The sequence below is a fragment of the Dermacentor silvarum genome, chromosome 9, assembly GCF_013339745.2.
Source record: "Dermacentor silvarum isolate Dsil-2018 chromosome 9, BIME_Dsil_1.4, whole genome shotgun sequence".
Taxonomy (NCBI): domain Eukaryota; kingdom Metazoa; phylum Arthropoda; class Arachnida; order Ixodida; family Ixodidae; genus Dermacentor; species Dermacentor silvarum.
In genome coordinates this window covers 87,513,823-87,531,824 of record NC_051162.1, presented here as the reverse complement: position 1 = coordinate 87,531,824, position 18,002 = coordinate 87,513,823, and the positions used below count along the sequence as shown (strand labels likewise).

General features: G+C 42.9%; 1 protein-coding gene across 1 annotated transcript in view; it reads left to right on the top strand.

Annotated features, from left to right (window-relative positions):
• Positions 1-17,037, top strand: part of LOC125939855 (uncharacterized) — a 31,485-nt gene extending 14,448 nt beyond the window's left edge. Inside the window, exons 3-5 of the mRNA XM_049655348.1 lie at positions 12,289-12,378; positions 15,191-15,316; positions 16,973-17,037. Of these exons, the coding sequence (XP_049511305.1) occupies positions 12,289-12,378; positions 15,191-15,316; positions 16,973-17,037 (281 nt within the window). The remainder of the gene's footprint in view (positions 1-12,288; positions 12,379-15,190; positions 15,317-16,972) is intronic.
• The last annotated feature ends 965 nt before the right edge of the window (positions 17,038-18,002 follow it).

Genomic DNA, 18,002 nt, shown 5'->3' with positions numbered 1-18,002 from the left:
CCGCGCCCAGGGAGCGATCTTTCTAGCGACTGCAGTGCCGCCGCTGCTGTCATGATTCCTTGCAACACTCCGCCGCCACCGTTGCTCTCACCTCCCCCTAATAGCCACCGTACTAGAGCGTACTAGACAATGGTCGAGTGGACCGAACCAGTGTTGCCAGGTCCGACGAGGCGGCGTAGCCAAAAGCTAGAGAAGTTGTAGCCCAAATGCAGCCAAACAGAAAAAAAGTGCAAAATGTTTCGTAGCCAATATAGCCATTTTTATTTGCAATTTTATTTGTGCGTACATTTTCACATTCGACTACGCCAATCTTTTTTTTGCACAACCCGTCGTAACAAAATGTCCGAGCCGCAGTGATGGTCGGCCCTTTACATCAACAAAAGCGACATTACGCTTGCACAGAACACTTTTCGGTTGGCCCCGGAAGCTCTTAAGTTCCAGCGAATTGCTGCAGAGGGCAAAATGAGTGCTTTTATTTTATGACAGACAGTACTAAGTTAATATTTTTAGTTATTTACAGTAATATGAACTACGAAATCTGCTTTTTAGCGGTCGTGAACACAAAATAATGTTCAGCGTCATCGATCTCTCACGTTATCTCTGGCTAAGGCGTAGAAGTTCAGCTGTCCAGCGATCTACGACAGCGACGTGCTCACGGCTTCTTTTTTGATGAGCTAAAACAAGTCTTTCGCGCTGCGATATCTCGCGTTATTTGTCGCATCGGTCTATCTGGTTTTCTCGTTTTTGTTTTTCAATTGACTTGGACCGGATTAGCTGGGACACACAATACCTATATAGTGTCAATTTCCATCAACCTGGCCGCCATCTTAGGTCTCTAGCACGCCAAGAACATGCGTTAAGAAAAGGGACAGGCAACAGATGCCACTCACTGTCTGAATTGGTATAAGCGGAGCTTTAAAAGATTACTGCGCAAACTAGCACACTAGTGGAAGAAGCGCGCAGTCGTTTTCGGCGACGAGCACCTCCCGAACTAACTCGCTCGAAGTGGTAAAAGCCGCGATGGCGCAAAAAGAACAACAAATTGATAACAGTGATAATGCTTTGAAAATCGGTTACTCTGAAAAGCAAACCATGTTGATGGCTAATAAAGTTTTAGACTAGGGCCCCTAAAGTTTGTGGCCCCAAAGAGCTTTGCGGGTGTTAGCGTTGGGGCATGCAGGTGTGAAGAGGTTTTAGAATAGGCGTTTTGCGTTTGCGAAAGCGTGTTGCATTTGCAGCGTCACTACGGCGTCAAAAAAAACTTATAAATATTAAAATAAAATATACGATTTTATTATAAGAAAAGTAATTCAGACTTTCGTGTTTTCGCTTTAATTACAATTTAGAACTTATTATATTAGCAGCATGCAACTTGTTGCGCTTAGTTTGAGGAACCAACTTTACGCACCTTCACCCAGCCAAGTCAATCCGTGATAGGCCTCTACGAGCCATGAAATCGACAATTGAATTCAGAATCAGTGGCGTATAATGAATCCATTTTCATAACACATGTTAGTTGAGAGAAATCGATAACCGCAATCACTTCTTTTAGCGTACGAACTTCACGGATTACCACGAATCGAGCCCAGTTGTGTACTAGTTGAGAGCCGTCCCTTCGATGGGCACCGCCACGTTTGTTGACGAAAGCTTTTGGGGCAGCTTTTGGGGCTCCCACTAAATCGATGAAATAGCGTGCCCTACGCTAAACCCAAACACAGTTCCCGTCTTGCGCATGCGCAGTGGCTTCGACGCTATTTCTTTGAGGCCCCAATACGTCTGAGACCGCTATTCTAAAACTCTAATAATTGCTGGGATTTTACGTGCCAAAACCACGATATTATTGGGAGGCACGACGCAGTGGGGGACTCCGGATTAATTGTGGCCACCTCGGGTTCTTTAACGTACACCTAAGTACACGGGTGTTCCTGCATTTCGCCTTGATCGAAATGCCGCCGCCGTGGCCGGGAATCAAACCCGCTTTCTCGAGCCAGCAGCGCGACACCTCACAAGCTAAGCTAACACAGTGGGTGAAGTTCGTGGGACATGTTGCACTGATATCATCGTGGCAAACATGTTTCGATATTAGCAGAATGAGTATCTGCATCCGCCACGTTACGGGCAAACCATCTAGAAGTAAAAGCACCAGAACCCACCTTTGGCTCGGGGTCTTGCTCCCGTTCTTTTTTATACGTTCTCGCACACCTGGCCCACTTCCCCATGCTTGGATTCTCCTCTCTGAGGAGGATTCGATCTCAGGTCCAACCTATCTAAATGAATCTCGAATGTAAGCACGAACAAAAATTCATCTAGCAGGAGAAGGGGAATGGCAGTAAAGCTTCGTGCGAGAAACGTGGAGTATGTCGAAAGCTGTGCCCGGCGCGATACTTCACCCAGAAGACATGGCCATGAACACACTGGAACGTGTCATCCACCCGTGCTTCCCTTCTTTCATGTCGGCGCCACGATCGCCCGATGGCCTCCACCCTGTGCTATTGCTCTCCCTTCCTGAGCATAGCCATGTTAGTACAGTGTACTGTGAAAAACACACTACTCCCAGGTTCATCCCGATGCCCGGGGATCGGGATCCTGACGTTCAAGCAGGGTTTAAGTTTAAGTGCATCAAAGATCAAAGCCACCGGCTCAGACAATGACGCAGAGTGGAAAGGAAAGGCAGGGGGTCATTTCGCCCACGCACACACGCACTGCCACGCGGCCGGCTCAGCCAGCTAAAACACAGCCTTCGAGATTCGCTTCTACCCGATCATAATAGCCACCTCTGGAGCGTGGATACGGGCGCCACTTATAGCCCAAACACAGCCAAGTCACAGATTTTCAATAGCCCAAATATAGCCACATAGCCAACTCATCCAAGTCGACGCCAAAAAAGTTGTCCCGTAGCCCAATTTGGCTATATATAGCCCAACCTGGCTACACTGGTCACCGAACGGCGCTCTCCCGCTGAGGCCCCGCGTGTGTAAAAATTGAGCGAGGGCGCTGCGAGCGAACTGGATTGGGGCGGAAACGCGCTCCGCGGTATATTCAACGTACTTTCGCTACGGGTGCCGAGGCCGATTGCGCATAGTACGCTCTTAAAATAGTGCTTTATTTCTACTGCAAATTTATGTTTACAGCATTTTGCCAAACATATATATTTGAGGCATGAATTTTTTCACACAACGTCTTCAATTTTGCTGTCGTTGTCATGCGCGTCGTCTGCTAGCGAGCGCGCGTTCGCTACGCGGATCCTGGCGGACGCCCAGTTTTTCTAGCAGAACGTCTGTGCAGTACATTTTTTTAAATGTTTTAGTTGCTTTGGTGCGCCCATGACTGTTGACGGCCGGTACCAAATGTAGGTTTAGCCAGGTGAACTGCTGTTTTTACCACTGTCTTCTAAAAGTAACTGGTATCTCTGCAACATGAGGGCTACGTAAGAAAATATTATTATTGATATCGTGTCATTTTACGCGCGCTTCTTGTTGGTGTATTGATCAGGGACAATGATCGAAGAAAATAAGAGTGAAATAAAGCAGGTTTACTAACTGTGTGGCGCGAAGAATGACCAATGTAGTTTTAGGTAATTAAATCAAAGGGTACATAGACATATATATTCAATATAGATATGTAAGGAAAGTTTCCAGTACCAAACACACTTATTAGTGAATACTGCACATGAAGCTCTCATTCACACAAATAATATTCATAGCAGGCAAAACCATCATATATATATATATATATATATATATATATATGCAAGCGTTGCTGATATACTGTACGACGCCGAATAGTCGTTTCCGTTCGAATGTATTGCATAACAGTACCATTGAAGTCTCAAAGGTGAGTGACCGATGCAAGTAGGGCTGTTAGTCCTAATGATTGTGCTGCCGGAGAGTCGTGGCTGCTGCGCAGAGGCACAGTTCCTGAGAAAATTAACGCACGGGTGTTAATAAGTCCTGCTTAACAAGTTCCTAGCTGTCATTCAACATAAACGCCGCGTTTGGGGGCAGCCTGTAAATCTGCTAATTTGATCCTGGCAAGGAAAACTTTTTTGACAGTCTCACCATGTTTGCTAACGTTGTATGGTGTTTGCAACCCATTAAAACTGGGTGCCCCATGACGCACCACACTTATCTTCTTCAACGTACGGAACAGATCTAGATCTGCACATATCTCTACGCGTATGTGAGGCATGTAGTTCCTTTAATTGTTTCATTATGGTCGTTATGCTAGTGCACCGGATAACTGAAAGCAGCCTTTTATAAATACAAGCTGCCGAGTTGAGCAGTCATAAATTTTCAATCAATCAATGAATCATTTTATTAATATTATACATTAAAACAGTTACAAACTAACAGTAATACAGAAGGAGGTCCCAAAGTAAAAACTGTCAGGGGGACCTCCTGTTAGTACATGCATAAAAATGTAGAGCATACGATTAGCAACTAAGGTAAAAATAGCGGGAAAATACAAATCAATATAACCAAAGTAAATGAATAAAAAAATATCACATCACCTAAGGATTGCGATTATGGAAAAATGCAAATAAACAAAATAGAAGTAATTAATCAATCATCCGGTAGTTGAAGATTACACAGAAAAGAGAAACAACAATTCTACTTTGAAATACATATGTAATTTCAAACATAGGAATAATTGAATAGGAATATAATGATTACATAACATCAACCGTGCGCAATTCAACACAGCAACAAACTTAATGTACATACATCCAATTGCCAATAATATTCCAGTATATACAGCCATTTGCCAGATACAGGAACACAAACCGAGAAAAACAATAAAAAGTTGATAAACCATAATGTATGCGCATATATATACACACATATATATATACATATATATATATACATATATATACACATATATATACACACACACATACTCACACACATACACATATATGTATTAGTTAACGTATGTTAGTAAAAACTGTTTTAGAAGCCGACGGAAACAGTGTAGCGAAGGGCTTGATTTAATATTGGATGGCAGAGAATTCCAAAACGAAATTGCAGAAAAGAAGGCTGTCATTTTACCGTAGTTAGTGTTTACTTTTGGAAGCAAGAGGTTATTATTTTGAGAAAACCGTGTGTTATTTGTATTGTAAAGTAGCGTTGGGGGAAGTAGCTCAGTAGGAATGTCACAGTTTCTACTTCTAAACAATAAAAGACCTAGTTTGAGTTGAAATGTGCAGGTTAATGGTAGAATTTCAAGAGTGCGATAAATGGGTGGCGCTGATGCGGTGAATGAACTATGGGCAATTATTCGGACTGCCCGGTTCTGAAGGTGATTGAGGGATGTCAGGTGTGTGGGGCATGTGTTGCCCCATGATGAAATACAGTAAGTAAGGTGACTGTTAATGAAAGCATAGTAAAGCGATTTTAGAATATTTTGTTGAAAGAAATGTCGTGTTCGAATGAGCACGCGGATGCCAAAAGCAATCTTCTTAATAAGAGAATTAATGTGAATGTTGTATTTAAGTTGAGAATCTAATGTAACACCTAGAAAAGTAATACAATTAGAGGGAGGAATGACGGAGTTGTCGATGTATAGTTCAGGGGTTATTGTAAGCATTTTTTGGGACGAGTGAAATAACATGAACTTTGTTTTAACAGGGTTTACATTTAGCAAGTTATCCTTACACCAAGAAACAACATTCCTGACATAGGCGTTTAACTTTCTTAGTAGACTGTTAATGTCTTTATCACTAATGAATATGGTTGTATCATCAGCATAGAGGATGCAGTCAGAAGAATTAAGTGATGATGGCAAGTCATTGATGTAGATAAGGAATAATAGAAGACCCAGAATTGATCCTTGTGGAACGCCCTGGTTAGTTGTTATTGGAGTTGATAAAACACTTCCGTAACTAACAACCTGGGTTCTGTTAGTGAGGTAGCTTTTCAAAAGGACTAAAGCAGGCCCACAAATTCCGAGGGATTCAAGTTTAGCATACAAAATGGGATGGTTAATAGTGTCGAAAGCTTTAGTTAAATCAACAAATACCGCCCCTGCCCATAGCCCATTATCGATAAACTGCTTTATGCTGTCAGTTAGTTTTATCAACGCTAACTCGGTTGAGAAGTTAGCACGAAAACCAAACTGCTTAGGTGTCAAAAGGCTAAATTTTGTTAGGTAGTTTGTTAGGCGATTAACAATGAGCTTCTCAATTACTTTGCTGAAAAATGGGAGGATGGTAATAGGGCGATAATTAGAAAAAACATGTCGATCGCCCTTTCTAAACACAGGTGTTACTTTTCCTTGTTTGAGACTCGTTGGAAAAACGCCGGTACGGAATGCAGTGTTAATAATATCAGAAAGAACAAAAGATAACTCGCGAGCAACAAGTTTGATTTTAGATGGATAAATCGAATCTAGGCCACAGCCTGTGGTCTTCAGACTTATTATAGTGCGAAGAACTTCATCTGGTGAAGTGGGTTTTAGGAAAAAAGAGTGAGGCGAGCGAGACAACCTGGGCAAGTAAGTGACAACAGATGCAGGGCTCTTGAAAAATGATTCATTAAAAGAATTGGCGACAGCTATAGGATTAGTTATAGTGCTCGTGCCATCCGTAAATTCTGTTACAAGCGCCTCCTGTTGATTTAGATTTAAAAATTCTTTTATTACGTTCCAATTCTTTCTGCAGTCATTCCCATTGTCGAGCACTTTATTTTGGTAGTAGGTTCTTTTAGCCTGTTTCAGTAAGACGGTGAGAGTTTGTGAATACAATTTAAAACGGGCCCTTAGGACGAGGTTAAATGGCTGGAGTTTTACTTTTTTTGTAAAGATTATCTTTTTTATTTATACTGCGCAGTAGGCCTCTAGTGATCCACGGGTTTCTGGTGGTAGAATACCAACGAGATATGGAGGATACAGACGTACATGAGTTTATGGTATATGTTAGTTTCTCAGTCAAATTAATGATTGCTTTGGTAACACATGACTCATCAGATAACAGCCCCCAGTCAGAGCGGGATACCATATCCACAAATTTCACAGAATCAAAAGAACACTTATTAACCATTTTATTTTTACATTTATTTTGAGTATTCAATAAGAGAAAAACCGGATAATGGTCCGTCAGATTAAAATTCACCACACCAGATTTTTGATCAGACATGACGTTACTGAGTATGTGGTCAATAAGCGTATTCCGACCGGAAGGAGCACATCGCGTCGGAGAATCCAGTAGAGAATCCAAACCATGTCCACTGAAGCACTTAGAGTACTTAACACAGGAACTATCATTGATATTTATGATGTTAATGTTAATGTCCCCTACAATAATTACATTATAATTTTTCGTAACAAACGAGTCGAGTATACTGTCAAGTTCACCACAAAAGTCATCGTAAGATGACGATGGGGAACGGTAAATTGAGCCAATGAAGTTTTGTTAGACGGAAGAAAGTCATCGTCAAATTCAAGCCAAACTGATTCGCATTTAGCCATGGAAAATGTGATATCAGCACGCCGTTTATATGATAATGTGTTAGAAATAAATATAGCCGATCCACCGTGGCAGTCAGCCAGACGATGAGATAATTCTGTTTGATAGCCCGGTATGGAAAATAGGTTTTCATCAGCTGCAGATAGCCATGTTTCTGATAGGCATATGAGTGAGAAGTGGTGATTGGTTAAAGTAAGAAAATTAACCATATCATCAAAATTTTTTGGTAAGCTTCGGACGTTAAAATGTATGATGGAAATGCGAAAAGTGGACGAACTACTAAGAAGTTGCTTCAGCTCGTTAACAGTGTGTGACGCCATGCTGGTTCACAATCAACAAGGCATGCGATAGTGCTTTTACGTAAAAATGGCCAGATCATCGACTCCAGAGATGCGGTAGACTCGACTGTCTGTAGACTTTCTTGCTTTGATACGGCAGTTATCGACCCAAAGGAACTGCCACTGCTTTTCTTTCTTAAGAGCCAGTGCTTGAGCAAACAGCCGCTTGTTCTCCGGAGTCAGGTGATCGTTCACGAATATGGGCTTATCCTGATTCGTTATGCCAATGGACCTGGTTGACAGACGCGCCTTCCTAGCCTTTGTAGCAAATTCAGTCTTCTTTTGTCGAGAACAGAAACGCGCAATAATGTTCGGGCCACCTTTAGCAGGGACCCTGTGCACAACATCAATCTCTGCAGGACTCACGGGACAACCAATTTTTTCTGCGATCTGTTGTAGAATTGCTTGACAGCGCTCGCCCTTTGTTTCCGGCACACCCTTGATTTCCACATTGTTCATGCGCGAGTATTGTTGCAATTCAGCAACCTGTTTTGTTAGCTGCTCGTTCGTTCGCGAGAGTTCCTTATTTTCTTTCACTAGAACTTCCTGCTTAGTCTTCATTATTTCAAAAAATTCGTTAAATAGGGCGACGCTGCTACGCAACTCTCCAACTTCCTTTCGCAATGCATCCGAATCTCTAGTTAGCTCAGCACAAGTTGGCATCTTGAAATGGCAGCAGTGGGTGCGGCAAGAATATATGAAATAAATTACTATGCAGTGATGCAAATGCGACCAACCTGCGTAGGTAACGGAATACGATCAGCGGAATGTTGCGTTGCCGCCACCTCAGCTGCCAAGTGAAGAATTCCGCGGTGATCCCAGCTTATATAGCTTCCAGTTGCTGATGATTCCTGGAGAGATGGACAGGTGGCGTTCGTCACAGGCGGCACGTGGCGCCTTGATGACAAAGCCAGTCCTCTTCTATCTTCGTGCAAGGCACACACGCCCTAAGTATAGTCAATAGATAAAGCGCTTCCGCTGGTTAGCGGTAGACTGCGCCGGATCCGCAGGAGCCTGCGTAGGTAACGGAAAACGATCAGCGGAATGTTGCGTTGCCGCCACCTCAGCTGCCAAGTGAATTTGGGAACGACATTACATTTATGTATGAAATATAGGGTATGCGTGACATGTTCTTCTCGGAAATCAGACTCCAGAACAATTTATTTTGTTCCCTAGAAAAAAGCCGAATAACGCAGCCACATGCTTTTCTCTTTTTTTATTTAAACGGATTCTTGGGTTTTACGTGGAGAAACCACCATATGATTATGAGGTTTTGTTTTCACCACCTGGGTTTCTTTAACGTGCACCTAAATAGAATTACACGAGTCTTTTCCCATTTTGTTCCCATCGAATTCCGCGACCTGGATTGAACCCGCGAGCTCCAGTTTAGCAGCCCAACGCCGTATCCTCTATATTTAGGCTACCGCGCCAGCTTTCTCTCTTTCTTACCTTCTTTTTTTTTGAAGTATTGAGTGGCGAAAAAAATTCACGTGCGGCTTACGGCCAAATATTAGCATATATAATGACTAACTAAAACTGTTTTCGACGCTCGAGGTCCGACCGCAATAAATGACCCCGTATCAATTACTCCGCATTCTCTTACGCGAGGAAGGCGGAAACTTGAATGTTGCGATGAAGTTTACTCTTTTGTCTATAACAATGCTTCCCGTATATCTGGGTAGAAGGCGCCGGATGGGGCAGATATGCTTTACTTGTTTGAAGCGGCAACCAGGAAGGTTACATATGTTTCTCCGTCTGCGTTTCGCAAGACCTACTGATGGAAAACTATATGCGCAACAATTGCATACGAGAGACACATGCTGCTTGAAGAACGAGAAAAATATTTGTTCTCCAAAGGGAACCCTATTCTGGACCGATTAAAGTTGTTTCTCTCACTCACTTCTCCAAAGGGTACCGTACAATAACATAGTAGAATGAAAGCCGACACTGCGGCCGCAATGCACGCGCATCACCGAGCAGCATTAAAAAAATAAAATAAAGAAGAGAAAGCAGGGAATTTATTCTTAAGGCATAAATAGATGTCATACGCAATTATGAACACAATTTGAGCGGTCTGAACGCAAATACCAGAGCGCGAAGTAGTACGAATGACCCTGCCGAGCTGTATCACCAGCAGTTTCCAACGGCGCGACCTTGATACGGCCAAATCCACTTCGATCGCACCGCCGCCACAGTATTTTTCCACATCGGGCGCCTTACTGCAAAGCATGCGCCGCCCCAGCCGCTCGTATTCTAGTACAGTCTAACCGTACCGCCGGTATAGTGCCTGGAATATCATCATCATCATCATCATCAGCCTATATTTTATGTCCACTGCAGGACGAAGGCCTCTCCCAGCGATCTCCAATTACCCCTGTTTTGCGCTAGCGTATTCCAACTTGCACCTGCAAATTTCCTAACTTCATCATCCCATCTGGTTTTCTGCCGACCTCGACTGCGCTTCCCTTCTCTTGGTATCCATTCTGTAACCCTAATGGTCCACCGGTTATCCATCCTACGCATTACATGGCCTGCCCAGCTCCATTTCTTCCGCTTAATGTCAACTAGAATATCGGCTATCCCCGTTTGTTTTCTGATCCACACCGCTCTCTTCCTGTCTCTTAACGTTAGTCCTAAGATTTTTCGTTCCATCGCTCTTTGTGCGGTCCTTAACTTGTTCTCGAGCTTCTTTGTTAACCTCCAAGTTTCTGCCCCATATGTTAGCACCTGTAGAATGCAATGATTGTACACTTTTCTTTTCAACGACAGTGGTAAGCTCCCAGTTAGGATTTGGTAATACCTGCCGTATGCACTCCAACCCAATTTTATTCTTCTGTAAATTTCTTTCTCGTGATCAGGGTCCCCTGTGAGTAATTGACCTAGATAAACGTACTCCTTTACAGACTCTAGAGGCTGACTGGTGATCCTGAATTCTTGTTCCCTTGCCAGGCTATTGAACATTATCTTTGTCTTCTGCATATTCATCTTCAACCCAATTCCCCTGGAATATACTCAAGTATATTCCAGCCACTGTACCTTCGTGCAGTGCCTAGAATCCGCCGGTGCCGCCGCCGGAAGCGGCTCGATGAGCGCTGTCCAATCAGCGCATGGCCTTGGCCGCGCTGCTGGCAACTTTTGCAAACGACTTCCGCAGCGACCAGTTCGCGCGCGCGCCACCATGGTGCGCCAGTCTTTCGTCGGCGATGCGGCGCCGTCTGAGAAAGCATCCGCTCGTACCTTCGAGCGCGCAGCCGTGAATGTTTTTTTTTTTTCTTTCTCTCTCTGTGTGTGTGTGTGTGTGTGTGCCGTAGAACTATAAGCAGGGCATAAAAACTTTAATCGGGAACATTTCTCATAGTTTACTTGAATGATATTGCACACTACTTCTGGTTAGATCTTTCTGGTCACATTGTGCGACGCTGGCGCTGTTTGCCTGCGTCGCTGGGTGACCTCTCCGGCGCCGTTGATTCAACGACGCTGACAGACGCAACGGCAGGAGACGGCGGTAAAAACGCTGAATGTGGGCCGGGCTTTATTGTGCGGACCTGTGCCCGGCAGAGCAACAACCACTCAGCACAATGATAGACGCGAGCACACTCATCGATAGTCGGAAAATGTGATCTGCGGGTCATGCGCGTCTGGTTTTATACATTATTCATGTAAGGTTATAGCGTAAAGGTTGGTGCCGTACGCCTTCCATAGAGTACAACAGTATTAGTATCGCGTATACACCTTGATATCACAAGGTTCGACTACAGCATAGGCAACTGATAGAATCAACTATAGGATTCGAGGGAGTTCCCGATAATGAGGGCACGCCTTGCGCTGAGGGATAAACGAAGTTTTTATTGCGTGAAAAGCGGCCTCCGAAAGAAGGATAAAGAGCGTATGCCTGTCAATATTTTTAAACAAACAAATATTACAGATGCCAAGGAATCAATGAACTGAAAATAGGTCCACACATTTATACGTGTTGTACTTACACATTTAGATATTGACCGTGATACCTAATGTAAAATTATGTAAAAAATGCATGCAGAGGAATACCATATATTTCAGGAGAGGTGACATATGTAAAGAAAAAACTACAGGACTAATAAATAGAAACAAACTAATTGTAAAACAGAAAATGTACGTGTAGGTCTCTTTTTCCCAGGTTTTTTATACAGCATGCTTCTGATAAGAATTTTTTCTAATAAAGCATATCCCGACTCCCCACATGACCGCTCCCTGCACTTTTGTATTTTCTCACTCAAGGACAGGATCATTATTTATCTTGTTTACTCGAACACGTGCTCCCCTGTATCAGTTTTCTCTTTAAACATGACTCAGCGATGCTGTAGCTATTTTCTCGAGAACGAATACATGGCGTATTCGAGAGAGCTGCTGTTCCGCCCACATATTTTCTACAGAAAGCAACAACATTTTTGGAGGCTTTACTTACTCAATGATGTACAATATTGGCGTAACCTTATCGGATTTCAGGTTGCTTGGAATACAAACACAAGTTAATGTTCACTGATACTTACAAGGATTGTTTTATTCTTATTCAAAACCTGTATGCCGGTGGAAAAGGTAAGTTTCTTGCGCGTGATTTCTGTTACAGCGTTGGGGCTGCTAATACCCCTAGAAGCATTCCGAAACGTTAAATGGCAGTTTTACGTATACGGTTTTCTGAAAACAAAAAAAACTAATTATTCAATAAGTTCATATATTAAAAATATTAAAAATATTACGGGCAATAGGCAGGCAAATTGTGCTTTGTATGTGTGTGCCAAAAAGGAAAATGAATTAAAATTACTATACTTTCGTCTCTGTCCCGTTTAGAGGCGTTATGTGAAAGCTTCAAATGTTTCGCTAGTTTTCTGCACGGAATGAAAACGGATGAAAATTGTCATTTTGAAGAAATAAAGACTGCTCTATGGGTGATGGGCACCTGATGTTTGAATTGTCTACGGTAAATGTTCACCTTGGAAAATAATTGGTGAATACACGCCTTTTTACATTTGTCACAAGGTGTTAAACACATGTGATAGATTTTCCTCGATTTTTTCAGAAAGATATGCAAGGCGTGGTGTCTATATTTTGTAAAATAAGGCCGATGTAGTGCCTCACGAACAAATAATGTTTAAATTACACCCTTTGCAGAAAGTTACTTCTTCAAGCGTTCCAATGTGTCAGACTCCCATTATTGGCAATGTTTCCTACACTTCTAAAACAACGGCACAGGATAGCTGCTTCAAATTTCGTTAAAAATGATGGAAATCTTAAGTTCAGTTTGTGGCGAAACTTTTGATATTCCCGGAAAATTTGACACTATTCAAAAATTACTATAACCATGCGTGTTGTTCTAATTTTTATTTATCATACCAGGCTCGGTAGCGCCCAATGCACTTTGTTTATATTTAGTGAAAATGAAGGACAGGTTATGAGTAATGTGTGGGCAAAGTTGAACATGGCCGGCTGTGGCAACTACGGGTTATAAGTTCTCCAGAGCGTTACAAGTAGGTGGTACGAGCGGGGCGAAATTAGCCTGAAGCCCTGGCGTAACTACATGTATTTCCAAGATGACATCCAGCAAACTTGAGAAGAACACAATAGTAAAATTGAGCGCGAAGTGAAATGCATGTGTACCTCGTATAGCTTTTGTAATAATTTATTTAGAAAGTGATCAAAAGTGTGACACCAACATTATTGTTTTACGCTACCCAATGTCCCGAAACCACTATGCATTTTACAAAATTTATTTTCATAGAAAATCAGGGTGTCTAAACTATATTGTTTGAGAATAATTTGACGACCCTGATCTAATTGGGGAGCATTGCAAGTTATTACTGAAAGCTCATTTTTTCGGCTTTCCCATGCGAGTTGCAAGGTCTGCCTGGTGAACTAAACAAAAGGGACTTCTTTACTTTTGATTACAGAAAGGGCCAGGTAATGGGTAATGATTAGGCGATTAGGCTGGTGGGTTAATGGGGGCCGTTGGTAACATATTTACGTATACAGGTGCTCTAGATCAATGTAAGTGTCCCTGCAGAGTGCCGCAAAATTTAGTCGGTTGCCCTAACAAAACTACAAATGTCTACGAAATCAAGTACAGTGAAAACAGGTGGAACACTATGACAAATCTCTGTGTCAAGTTATATGCGTGTGAATCAAATAGAGGGCTTCGCAAAAATTATTTATTCGAGTTCTTCGAAAAATTTGTGCGGCTCCTCTCAAATATGCTTCCTAATGTGCTAAAATAGCACGGTAGAGGTGTGTTTACGAACAACGCACAATTCAGCCCACCACAGTGGAAAACTGTGAAAGCAAACGATTCAAATTTAGCAAGAATGAAGCGGGGGCGGTTGGGTGCAGGGGGCGAGACACTATGGGCAATGTTGTGGCTATGTAAAATGTGTGTGCACTATTTGCTGCTTTTGTAAAAATGCCTACGCAAGTGCGCCCAAGTTTACACAAGCCCTGCAGATAACATTTCCGAAGCGTTAAATGGGGCATCGTTTAAAAGGCAACGTTTTATTGTATTCAACTTAATTAAAGGCAGCACTAACTGTTGTTGCAAATGCTCCAAAGAAACGGTTTGACTGGAAATCGAGTTTTGATTCTTAAGGGTCACACAAGTCTGCTGTCTTCTTTTTTTCTCAACACCTGAATGCAAAAACTGCCATAGCATTAAAAACAATTTCTTTCGAAAACGTTGTTCTAGAATTCAAACTAGAATGCAGATCCATCCCATGATAAAATATACATATGTCACTGCGCGTCCGAACTACATGTATTGCAGTAACTGTGCAGCTGAAAGCGTCTACGATAAATGTCGTACTTTGGTGTTAGTCATAAAAAGTTGTTTCGCGTACGTGGTAGCAGAGACTCTGAACAAAACCAAGTTTGTTAAGAGGAGGTTAAAAAACAAGTTTGAAATGGCGATGTTTGGCGATGGTTTAAACAATCATTTACAATATCACTGCAGGTATACTACTAAGTCTCCCGTTCTTAAAAATCCTTTCTTCATATCTTTGAGCATAAACAAGTACACTTGGAAATAAGTAGGATCACGTTTATTAATATTTATGAATTGCAGAAGATCAAATGTGCATGGATGTGCGCGAATGCAAGTGGGCAAGCCACAGGAAGCAGCCGAACGAATTATAGTTGGACTGGTCCTCAAAGTATGTGCAGATTGAATTCGTATTCACAAAACATTTCCTGTTCAATACAAAATGTAAAATTACTGGCAGGACGTCGAGTGTTCCTTTCACTTATTTGGCGGAAGTGAGCTTGCGATGTTAACCTATTCGTGACATCCATTAACTAGGGTTCTTCTGTGAAACCCGGAAAAAATTCCAAGCAACGTTGTAATCTTGTTTCGAATTTTTTTGTGCAGGATGCCAGCTACTGCTAAGAGAACATGTTGTGAACAAGAAGATTTCAACAGAGTGCGAGCGAGTGTTCAAAAAGAATTGCAGAGGGAAAAAATTTAATCTTTACAAAGACGAATGCAATACATACAGTGATGTTGTGATGCCTCGCAGTTTATAAATTCCTGCACAATGGAGTGTATGTATTTGCTGGTGCAGATATATAATGCTGCAAGTTTTTTCTTTTTTAACCTTGAATGTGCAGCCGATAGTAAATAAAGAGAAATAAAGAGATCGAAGATATCGGGTGTTGTGTTCTGTTTATTATTAGCAAAATGCTTTACGGAAATTGTTGGCTTAGGAAGTCTACAAGCGAAAAGAAAAGAAAACAAAATAGATCATAGCTTCTGCATTTTGTCCAACAGCCATCCGTCAATGTAGCCATCATCTCATTTGTACGAATGCGCTTGTAGCCCTGGGTTTGCGAAATACTCTGTAGCGCCTGCCACACCCTGCCAAATGCTAGGCTTCTGCAATATAAAACACATAAGACAACGGAAGGCTGCACTCTTCAAGAGGTTGGGAGAATTTGTAGAGGCTTGGTTAGGAAGAATACACTAGCTAAAATTATCCCGATCTGAAAGCGTAAATGTACACTTAAAATTAAGGTGCTGTTTACTTGAGGTGCAAAACCATGCCTATATGCAAGAGATGCCATTTATTGCACGCCTATATGCAATAGATGTCATCTATTTTAGTCCACCAGTAGGTCCTCGGGATTTCTTTTCGGTCACCAATATTTTGAACCACAGGGATAGCCTAGTGGTAGAGCATCTACCTCGTATACGGAATGTAGTGGGTTCCCAGCCCTGTCCCACCGAGAATCCGCTTTTTTTTTAATGGGTAAATGTGTACAGTGGCGCGCTCGGCTACTTGTATGGATTCGCATCTCGAAAGGGGACCCTATAGCGATTATTTGCGCGTTCTATGAGCACTCCATGCCCAACGCAGATTGCTTTGCTGAAGAGCATCCACCGCACGTGCCTGAGGCAGACTAGATCTGCTACCGGGTTCCTACCGGTAAAATAAGTACAAGCACACTCCAGCCAAGGTTCGCCTCCATTATGGGACCTCAACCTTTGGAAAAAATCACAGCATATCCACGGGGTGAATGATGACGAGTGGGCGAAGCTCCGGAGGGAATCATTGGATCTCCCGCTTAAGGGGACGCTAGCACAAACGCGTTAGAAACGTGCAGTACTCTCTAGTAAGTGGGAGCGGCCACAGCGTCTTACGCAGCCATTTACACATGCCGGAACGTGCACCCCGTTTGCCGACGCCATCACATGACTGCTGAGAGAGTATACCCCCCGTATTCATAAACGCTCCTCGACTTGAACTTGACTTGCCACCGCTTTGGGAAGCGCGCTCGAAACGCGTTGAAGGTAAGGCGAAGAGGCCACAGCGTCTTACACCAGCTTCTTACACGGGCCTTAACGCGCTAGCACAAACGCGTTAGAAACGCGCTAGAAACGCGGCCTTTCGTTAATGTTGGGTATTTATTGCCATCGTGGTGCGTGTGTCCATGTCCGCTTCGTGGCGTAGTGGGCTAACTCCGCGCGCTCGGAAGCGAGGGGTCGCTGATTCGATTCCGCGCTACGGACACAACTTCGGAATTTTTTTCTCATTTTTCTCAGACTGGTTACACACTACTACTACGACGACGGGGACGGAACGGGTGCCGCTATAAGGAGCTTCGCCCCTAAAAGGGTGTTTCTCCTCAAGCCTTGGGCGTGCCCACCTTCCAGGTGCATTAGGACGCCACATGGGAATGGCTGTCATGGGAGCAGCACAAAGCTCCTTCTTCCTGTGATCACGAGGGCTTCGAAGTTACTAAATAGCGATCATTCACTGGAGCACAGGGGCTGTCGTTGTGGCTACTGATTTGGCCTTGATCTCTTTGCTGTTCTCAGGTCCGTGGTCGGTGGCAAGATGGCCTGAAGGAAGCTAGTAGGTCAGGGCCTCTTGTTGGTTACCATTGTCTTGGTGGTTCGAGTTTGGTTCACAATTTTCCGGGGGTGTTCAGAATATAAACACTTAAGCAGCTCCACCAGATATCTCTCAGTGGTCGTGAAGGATCGGGAAATAGCAAACGTCTAAGCAAAGAAAACTAAAATTAATTGGGAGAACGTGTGCCCAGAACAAGTTATACTACAACATTGTAATAGGGACAAGCACAGTCATCGATTATATATATATATATATATATATATATAGAAGGCTGGTGTACGCGTCAGACGTGTCTGCCTATTTATATATGACTCATCGTACATTCACGTGGAATTGCTGGTGCTCCTGCAGGTTCTATGAGTCACAGAATTATTTCAGTCGTGCATGAAATCTTATTACAGTGTTGCTAGTTATTAGCAGTAGTGTTGGCGACAACATGAACACGTTGATTCAGTGACAACGTTTGACAAAGTTTCGATGCAAGCGGGCGCCTCTTGCACCGCGCGATAATTTTAGCAATTGTTATCAGGCAACAAGAGGTGCCCCGAAAAAGGAGGTGTTTTAATATACGTGTATGCATAGCGCGTCGTTTGCCATAAGGCGCATTCCCCACTCGTCAAAAGTTTGTGTTCTTGGCTGTTGTACTTTATACGACGTACAAGCCTTAGAACGATCACACGAAAAACCACCAATTGTACGAAAGTGCAGAAGAACCTAATGTGTCCAATAAACAGTCCGTGTTGCGCAACTCACCCAATAGCAGAAATGAAAATGTTAATTGCCTGATGTCTAGTGTTTCATTTAAACATATAAAGAACATATAAACTT